The 9,875-nt window shown below is 42.6% G+C and overlaps 2 protein-coding genes across 2 annotated transcripts; one reads left to right on the top strand and one right to left on the bottom strand.

Moving 5' to 3' along the window:
* Positions 1-1,468: 1,468 nt before the first annotated feature.
* On the bottom strand, positions 1,469-4,234 carry fam167b (family with sequence similarity 167 member B). The gene is made up of 2 exons (XM_069719668.1): positions 3,874-4,234; positions 1,469-3,392 (listed from the first exon to the last, which is right to left on the bottom strand). Exons 1-2 carry the CDS (start codon positions 4,171-4,173, stop codon positions 3,129-3,131), a joined length of 564 nt encoding a protein of 187 aa, XP_069575769.1. The 5' UTR covers positions 4,174-4,234; the 3' UTR covers positions 1,469-3,128.
* Positions 4,012-8,817, top strand: LOC138633442 (myotubularin-related protein 9; the record flags this gene model as incomplete). The annotated part of the gene is made up of 10 exons (XM_069719670.1): positions 4,012-4,099; positions 4,182-4,316; positions 4,746-5,221; positions 5,535-5,591; positions 6,055-6,163; positions 6,278-6,403; positions 7,540-7,713; positions 7,781-7,998; positions 8,098-8,259; positions 8,676-8,817. Coding segments are annotated over exons 3-10 (1,173 nt in total), but the record flags the coding sequence as incomplete, so codon positions are not given.
* Between the last annotated feature and the right edge of the window lie 1,058 nt (positions 8,818-9,875).

Raw genomic sequence — 9,875 nt, 5'->3', positions numbered from 1 at the left:
CTGTGCAGCTGTGTTAGCAGGGTGAACGTTGTCGGCTCCTAAAGGGGTCAGGACAGCACCTTCCCAAAGTGGGAAACAAGATGTGAATGTTCCACTACAGTTAAAAAAAAAAAAAAAAAAAAAAAAAAGCTGCTTTGGTCAGCTGACAAGCCAGCGCTGAGGTTTTAGCTGTTTGTATGCTTTGGTGTTGCTAACATTGAGTAGTCTATATAATGTGTGAATCACTGAGCTTAAAGGTGAGGAACACCTTCACTGTGCACCGAGGCGGTGGTCTGGAGTTATCGTAAGGAAATATAAGACAGGGGATTTTAAATCACATCAGAACGATCTTATTATAACCAGCCTAATCTTAATTTATCATTACAACTGTAGGATAATGTCGACCAATAGGCAGTTTGTGTTTCCTGAGTTGTGGTTTCAAGGTTTAGTATCGAAAAGACTACAAAGCTTTTTTCAGTCAAACATGTGGTTTGTGTCTTTTCTATTTATGACCAGTAAACTATTTAAAAATAGACTTTTGTCTTGGTTTTCTTCAGTAAATCAAGCAGATAGAACTAATCATGAATATCTGACAGGGAAAAATGTTAATCAGTGGGTCTCACTTTATTTTATTTTAGCGTTGTTTTCACCATGTCTCCATTGAAGCCTTGAGATGTACCATGATCAGATTGTTAACACACTCCAAGCATGTGCCGTCGCGTTTTCTACAATGCAGACAACTCAAAATGTGGACCGCAGCTCTTCTCTTGTGGTGAACGGCTGCTGCAAACAGAGCTGCACTGGCAGGAAGTCAGTCCAAACATTACAGGAAATGCACAGAAATATGTGCTTACAAGACTGCCACAGCATAGATTAAACTCATGTCTTTTTCCGTTAATTTAAATCCAGTACGGCGTGTGAAGCTGTTTCACTTCTTGACATTGTGATAGTGATATATGTCACAGAGCCTGTTTGTGGGCTGATTTTTATAAGACAACTACAATGTAGACGATAAGAAGATGAACATTCATAGCATCAGTTACTGAAGGCAGAATCTAATCATGGAAGAAATCCTCTTTAATGTGATCGATACTACGGTGAATCAACAGAAACATACCAACAAGAAGCTCGCCATCTTTGGAGATGGGCTTCTGGCAGGCCTGATGAGGCTTTCAGGGAACTCCTATTGTCCTCTCAGCCACAGTTCTCACTACTTCCAAAAATGTGGTTGGAAATCACATTCTGTTACGCAATCAAACTGAGATGCTATTAATACACAGCACGTTTTCCAACCTCTTACAACCCAATTCATGATGCAGGTGCTGGCCTTGTTTTGTTGCTGATGCTTACTCATGTACGTCATATGTACATTTTTTTTTTTTTAGCTTCGTGGTAAACTGATGGCTGCATATGCTTTCTTTACACTATAATATTTACTTTGGCTCATGATGACATTTGGTATGAGATGGGGGGAACAGGTCCAGGGAAAGAATGTGCAGTACTTTATTGGAACAACATTCACTGAAGAATTAGACCTTTTTCCATATCATATTCATTTCCATGTTTCCCACTATTGAGATCTCACATCACGCATGAGGTCATATGTGTCCTGAAGTATGCCACATTAGGATCATTTCAACAGCTCTCATTCACACAATGAGCGCACTCTCTCTGCCAAAGCAGATGTGGTTTCTTGTTCGACTAATTATGTCCAACGATGTCTCTGGTTCTGCAACTCCCTCAAGGGCGTCATTCATATATTTTGACATTACACCGGGTCATGAATGTCTCGTGGAAGGAAAGATGACTTTATTGTGCCTGGGTGACTTCAGGGCCACGGATGGATGGTGAGAATGGATCTGATGGAGTATATGGTGACACTTTGCACAGATACTGTAGATGCAAAAACCGAACCCCAAAGTTCACTTTCAAATCATGCAGTAATCAGCATTTTACACTTGACACATGACAATGTCTCTTTAATATGTGTACGAAAAGAAAAGAAAAAATTGCTTTTGGGTTAATTTGTCAAGTAGATACTGTACATTCATATTACAGTAGCAGGATTTAACCATCTGTACAGTATGATACCAATTTCAATAGGTGCTTTATACAACTACAAACACTTTTTTTTTTTTAAATCCCTCATTCATTCTTCTCTCTTGTTGTAAACTATATAACAAACCATTTAACTAGTTTTTAACTTGCCATTGAACAACAAAATACACTTTTCAGCCATATACAGCTTACAACCAGTTCTCTGCAGCATCCAGACATGGAAATGGAAAAAAAAAAGAAAAAAAAAAAGCACCATGCACGGCCTCCTGGTTCCTGTCTCTGCGGTGGTGAGGCTGTAGATGCATTTTGGGTTTATGAAATAAGATACTTGAGTGTGACCTCCTACTTCCTGTGAGGTGGAGACAAAAGCCTGATGAAGGCTTCAGTGGCTGGAGTAAGCTGGTGCATTGAAGGACTCGCATTACTTCAAAGTGTTGTTGAACATTTACCTTATCTGACCAGATGAGACACAATCAGATGCACTGACTTCATATTTTTAGATTTTTGGGTCAAAAATCTACTTGTGGCCCCTCAATTTATTTTTAGAATTCCTCTCCCATTAATCGCCCAAACACCTCCATGATCTTGGTCATGCCCCTAGGTTGCACAAAAGTCAAGTCATGTGAGCTTTCTAAAAAGTACCAGGAACATAAAGTTCCTGAAGGCAACGTTTGGTGTGCTGAAAAAAAGCATTTTCTTATTTCTGTGACAACCTTCAGTTAATTTCGTGCTACCTTCCCATTTGCATTTAGCTGGGAAACTTTATTTTTGCAATATCAATTGACCTGAGATATTTCATATTTGTATTCACTTTACATGTAACGATAGCTGTTATTCTTTATCCATCCTGATTCACACTGTGAACTGACTGTGATCAGTAGGAAGCTGTGCTGCTAGAAAAGGTGTGTCCACAAAGGCTTCCTCATGCTTGTCAAGTCATTTCAGTTTTCACTCATGGCACCAGCTGCTGCAGCTACTCTTAATTCTGCCCCCACACACCTTCCGAAGAGGAAATAACCCTCATGCCGCCTCCATAAACACTGAGGAGGACGTGGAAACATCCTCGGCAGCATGAATGGAGGCGGTGGTCTTTAACATAGTGAGAAGCGTCTAGAGTTGATGTTCATCTTGGTGAGGCCCAGGTGTTTCAGAGGGGTGGACAGAGCGAAGGCTGCCTTCATGGGGATGTCACACAGCAGGTCGGACTCCTCGCCACACTCCTCCAACTCATATGTTGCATCATCCAGCATCTCCTTATGACGATCACACACTTGCTCCACTTTTAGCCGGTGGATCTCCCCACGCAGACGGATCAGCTGACGGGCCAGCTGGTTGTCCTGAACTTGCATCTCCCTCTGAGATGAGAGCAGAGGAGAGAGAGAGAGAGGGGGGGGGGGGTAAGTTTGAGGAGAAAATGAGCCTCAGTGAAGTAGCCTACCTGAAAATATGTGGACATTTGAATTTGGATGGCTCCTCAGAGTTTATCTACACATCAAATATTGTAAATCATTGCCATGTGAAATATATGAGCTGGAGTCTGAAACTGAGAAAACAGGCATCATATTGTTCCACAAACTTCGCCTATTTGTTTAGGCTGCATGAAATCCTTCATGCTATCTCTTGAATTAAGCCAAACACTCATGCAGAGCAGATCACTGACACTGAAGCAGAAAGAGAGACGATCATGATGATGTTAGGTTTGACTGGCTGAAGGGTGAAGTTATCAACTATTGCAATTCTTACCTGAGGCTGTTGGCACTATAATAATGATCAACTTTTTTCAATAGGCTATTATGTTCTGGTACAAATGAAATGAAATGCTCAAGAGGAACTCACCAGCTCTTTTCTCAGAAACTCCAAAGCATCATCAATAGTATCAAAGCCACAAACGTTGCGCACAACCAGTTCTGAGTTCTCGTCTCTCAGGATTGACGGCATGGAGAGGACATGTCCTCCGGGACCCGGACCGGCTGCTGAACTTATCTCCCTCCAAGCTCGGCTCTGGACGCGCTCCTGCCACTCCAGATAGGATGGTCTGCGGGTCTGTAACTTCAGCTTCTCCGTAAGTGCTTTCACACTGTCCAGATCCTCTGTGTCTCCCTCGGAAAACTCATCTCCATGCTCTTTAAAATCCATCGATGCAGCAGCGGATTCTCGTTAAGATGGCAGCTTGATCAGAGCGCAGCAGGTCCGAACCTGCTTTATAGGCAGTAATGAACCAGTGGCCGCCCAGAGGGACACGGAGGGTGGATCCTTCACAGCCTTCTGGAAGTGAACAGGTCAGAAAACTGCCCCGAGACAACAAATATTCTATTCTCTTTTTTATTTATTTTTTTACGGAAAATAGAAAAACAAATTTATAACTGTGCATTCATCATTTTGGATAATTATAACTAGGCTACTCTGGGGATTTCCAGTCAAATGAGTCCTTGTTTACGCTGAAGTACCAAAAACACTTTAGGCTACTTTAAGTGAGCATTTCTTTACAGGGAGGTTCTTCCTTTTTTCAGTAAGCTGAAAAGGCTTTAATCATATATATAAATATGCGTATTTATATATACTGTATATAATTTGGGTCGAGGTTGAATATGGTTCCATGGTGCCATCTAGTGGTCATCCAGCAGCTCTCATGCCAGCACATTATTGCGATCTATTTCGCCCTTGCAGAACTTTTACCAGCAACGTGTGACACATTTTCTGTTTCTCAGGAAACGTGCACTTCCGTCTTTTGTCGCCCTCAGAGAACACATGTTCCACTTCCAGAGCCGTGTCGTGTTTTGCAACCTGTGAATGAGAAGTTGTAGCCAGATGAGCAGAAGAAATACTGTTTCTAGATCTCTGATGGTAAACTAACGTGCTGCCCAACCTGCTGCGTTACAGAGGAGCAAAGTTACTTTCATTTTCTCACAAGAGAGGAGAGGAAGAGATTTACAGTGGAGAGCAGGAACCATCCTACAGGGACAAGAACAACAAGGGTTTTAGTGTTTGGGGGGCAGCTGATGGAGTTTTCTGAGCACATCAAGACCGCCAATGTGGAGGATGTTGAGCTCCGCCAGCAGCTCCACCCGCCGAGCAGAGGCACGCTGTGCGTCACCGGACACCACCTGCTCTTCTCTGACAGACAGGATGGCAGCTGCCGTCAGGTTCTACTGCTCCTCAGGAACATCGATGCCATTGAGAAAAGGTCAGTGATGTGTGTCTGTGTGTGGGGAGGGATGGATGGGGAGAAGGGGGAGGGGGGCTATTTGTGAAGAAATACATCTTGTTAAGTGGTTTCACTGTGATTTTAGACAGAAAGGTTATAGGCTGCAGTCACTTGCTTCCATTTGTTTCCAAATTTCCAGAAGATTAAGTTTGATTGACAGACATAATGCTGTATTTCATTGCTTGATTTTTAAATGGTCACATATTTAATCCTACTAATCAACACAAAGCTGTCTTAACTGTGTCAGTGAATGCAACCATGTCTAATTATTCCCTCAAATCTTTTGAACCAGTGTGGAAAACCTTTTGGGCTCTTCGGGCTTCTTCTCTAACACCGGCCACAGTGACAGGTTGGACATCTGATGGTACCGCCGTGTGTCTGCTGTCTGCTGCTCTTCTTGAAAACAGCACCTAATAAAACATTTGTTAACATATTGCAACCACAGTTTGTCTTCTGTTTTGACACCTTCAAATATGCTTCCGTTCTGTTTTGCTTGCTACTAACAGTTTCTTCCCAGGCAGTGAAGGCATTGCTGAAACAGAGAATATGTGTCACCACTCCCGTTTGTCAGGAAGAGAAATCCCCTCTGACTGCTTTCGGCCTTCTTGCTGTGCTCCGAGTCGAGCTTCCTGCATCACAACGGTCCAAACGTGGGGCTCTGAGGGGGGAAGTGGACCTGAGGGGTGGTTTCCATTGGTGTGACCATTAGTGTGTGTGTGTGTGTGTGTGTGTGTGTGTGTGTGTGTGTGTGTGTGTGTGTGTGTGTGTGTGTGTGTGTGTGTGTGTGTGTGTGTGTGTGTGTGTGTGTGTAGGATATCTGGATCCTCAGGGATGATCACCATCAAGTGTAAAGATCTGCGTGTGCTGCAGCTGGACATCCCCGGCATGGAGCAGTGTCTCAACATCGCTCACTCTATCGAGGTGGATTGAACCCTGAAGTGTAACCCACGGGGACACTGATAGCTTTCTGCACTTTACGTTCCTCCTTTGAATTCATCGCTGCTCTGACTCTGGCGATGTCTGAACTTTGTGTAGACGCTGTCCTGTCTGGACTGTGTGCCGGAGATGTTTCCTTTCTTTTACCGCCCTGCTGATCTCCGGCTGCAGGACCAATGGGGTCTCTCATCCCCCGAAAAGTACTACAGTCAAACGGAGGAGCTCGTAAGCAAATGATTTAATTCTTTATCCCATTTTTCGCTTTACAGGAATGTAGTCTCACGTGCATAAAACCTAAAGACACAAAAGTCTCCCATGGGACCTTCCCCAACAAGCAACCACATGACAGGAAAAGGCTGGGAAGCAGGAAGTAGAGGTGAAGAACAGGATATCCCTGTTGCTCAGCTTTCATTTATTTTGCCGATTTGCAATTTTCGTAGACCAAAGTAAATGTGGCGGCCTCGAGATGGGCAGAGCGGCACAACACGGGGTGCAATTGGAAAATAGAAAAACACTGCACGTTCAGATTAGTTTGAAAGAGAGATTCTATTTATATTACAGTTGCTATCAATGTAAAAAATAAAAAAAAACCCAGCTGTGTGTAATTACTAAATGAAGCTGACCTTTCATGAGTGCAATTTTTGTGTTTTGGAGCTGTTTTTATGGCTTCAGTGTGCAAAAGCACACAGAAACAAAGCTATCCAAAATCCCACCGACAGCTTTGGCAGATGTCCTGTGTTCAATACCTTTTACATAAAACGTTGTAAAACAAGAGTTTTTGAATGCAAACTTCTGATTCAAGTAATAATTAAACCGACTCTTTTCTATTGAATTGAATGTGAATCAGGTAGTTGGTGTGCGTTATGACACAGTGGCCAACCCCCGTCATTTAATATGAAACTACAAATGAAAGACAATGAAATTACATATAGAAGAATTGCAGTTTAAAAGCCTTTTCACAGACTCATCTGGTTTAGTAGTTTAGCTAACCATGCAAGAACATGCAAGAACATGCAAGAATGTGACACTGTGACATTTACACATGGCAGCATGGTCCATTTAATTAATGATTGTAAAATAAAGTAGGAACACACAGCATCAACACAGTTTATGTTGTTAATAAATGAATTGCATGGGAAGCTTTAGTGTGCGTAAGTTACTTCTGCTCACTCCTCAACATTGTTCCAGCTCCTGATTTCAGTATATTGGATGATTGTTCTTTGTTCACTTTCCCATTTAATTGATGGAAGTGTTTGGTGTCTATACGACTCAGGTTTTTGGCTGCACCCGGACTCACTAGAGGTCTAAGCAGTCACCACCTGCGACTATCCTCCATCACCTTCTGTCTCCACTGTTTGCAGCATGAGAGGTGGAGGTTGAGCAGCGTGAACAAAGACTACTTGGTGTGTCCCTCGTACCCGCCGGCTGTCATCGTCCCTCGCAGCATCGATGACGATTCGCTGAAGAAGGTGGCCAAATTCAGACAAGGAGGACGCTTCCCTGTTCTCTGCTACTACCACCAGAGGAATGGGATGGTGAGGTGCTCTAATGTTAGCACACATAGTATAACCGAACATTGCTAAATGGACAAAAACCTTTCAGGTAATCATGCGCAGCAGTCAGCCGCTTCCTGGAGCCAATAGGAAACGCTGCAGAGAGGACGAGCTCTTGCTTCAGGCTGTGATTGACAGCTCAGACAAAGGTTACATTATTGACACCCGGTCCAGTCAGCAGGCTCAACAGGCCCGGATGATGGGTGGAGGATTTGAGTCCAAATCGTGCTATAGCCATTGGAAGAGACTGCACAGACAGATGGAAAGGTTTGTATGTAAAATGTATGCAGTCAACTGGTTGATGATCCTGATCTGTCCCGTCAAAACTAACCTCACCGACATCGTTTTCTTCATGTGTGTAAACAGGGGCAAAACGCTCCAGGAGAGTCTCATCAAGCTGGTGGAGGCCTGTGGGGACGAGTCCCACAACATGGACCGCTGGCTCAGTAAGCTGGAGAATTCAAAGTGGCTGTCTCACGTTCAAACTGCTCTGTCAACCGCTGGTCTGCTGGTGGAGTGTGTGGAGAGGTAGGAGCTGCACTCAGTGGACTGTGGGACCTCCTGCTGTTCACAGCTGATGTGCACTCATCACACGTTTATATAATTGCAACTGTTTTTTTTTTTTTTTTTGAGGAAGTGCTTTCACTTTGAAAACTTTACAAGTTTGTGGTAAAATCCACAAAGAACAATGTGTAAAGAATGTACACAACACACAGGCAGTATGAATTTAACAAACCTTGATTTACCTTTTTGTAGCTAGAAAATGAAGAAAAATATTATAGGCAAATACTGGACAAGGACATTCGGGCAGCATAGCAAGTAATTCCAATACCAACAGACACCTGTCATTGGCAGCTGCTCAAAAAGTAATACATATGTGCCTTTTCTTATACATGTGAAGGAGCAGGATATATATATATAATATATCTATTGCTATTGTCCAGGGACAGTCACTCAGTTCTGGTTCATGGCTCTGAGGGGACAGACTCTTCTCTGCTCATCAGCACTCTGGCTCAGCTTATCATGGACCCATGCTGCCGCACACTGGAGGGCTTCCTGGCTCTGCTGGAGAGGGAGTGGATACAGGTGATTGGACGGGGGAAGATTTTGGGGAATAAATGTTGGTCACAAACAATTCAAGCAAAAGTTACAAATAGTTGCAATGTAACAAGAGCATGTTACTACATGAAGAAAGACTCAAAAGCTCTCTAGTTTTCATTATTTTCATTATTTCCTCAAATATATTGATTTGTCTTTACTTTTATTCTATACTTAAAGTCTAAAATTATTTTGGGAATGCAAAACATTAATAAAGGTCAACAAATTGGTTACTACATTTAGAAGTGAAGAGTTTAAATCAAAAAGAAAGTATTTCAAAGAGTAAAGCTTAAGACTACAAAACTGTGTGCAAACGTTGTGGCAAAGTAAAATAGACATCCAAAGCTGAAACTGAACACAAAGTTAAAAATGAGCAAAATCCTGTTTGTGTGTGCTACATGAACACGCTACATGAACACGTTACATGAACACGCTACATGAACACGTTACATGAACACGCTATATGAACACGTTACATGGACACGTTACATGAACACGCTACATGAACACGCTATATGAACACGCTACATGAACACGCTACATGAACACGCTACATGAACACGCTATATGAACACGTTACATGAACACGCTACATGAACACGCTACATGAACACGTTACATGAACACGCTATATGAACACGTTACATGAACACGCTACATGAACACGCTACATGAACATGTTACATGAACACGCTATATGAACACGTTACATGAACACGCTATATGAACACGTTACATGGACACGTTACATGAACACGCTACATGAACACGCTACATGAACACGTTACATGAACACGTTACATGGACACGTTACATGAACACGCTATATGAACACGTTACATGAACACGCTATATGAACACGTTACATGAACACGTTACATGAACACGTTACATGAACACGTTACATGAACACGCTATATGAACACGCTATATGGACACGCTACATGAACACGTTACATGAACACGTTACATGAACACGTTACATGAACATGCTACATGAACACGCTACATGAACACGTTACATGAACACACTATATGAACACGTT

The sequence above is a fragment of the Brachyistius frenatus genome, unplaced genomic scaffold (genome assembly GCF_029030835.1).
Source record: "Brachyistius frenatus isolate BFR_SWC_R1_liver_20210118 unplaced genomic scaffold, ASM2903083v1 Contig_220, whole genome shotgun sequence".
In the NCBI taxonomy this organism is placed as follows: Eukaryota; Metazoa; Chordata; class Actinopteri; family Embiotocidae; genus Brachyistius; species Brachyistius frenatus.
This window is presented reverse-complemented; position numbering and strand designations above follow the sequence as displayed.

Bases quoted from the DNA above. Each gene is read 5' to 3' on its own strand.
- fam167b (XM_069719668.1), bottom strand. From the start codon at position 4,173: ATGGATTTTAAAGAGCATGGAGATGAGTTTTCCGAGGGAGACACAGAG. The intron at 3,393-3,873 runs GTGAGTTCCTCT...CTCTCATCTCAG, and splicing joins AGTTTCTGAGAAAAGAGCTG to AGGGAGATGCAAGTTCAGGA.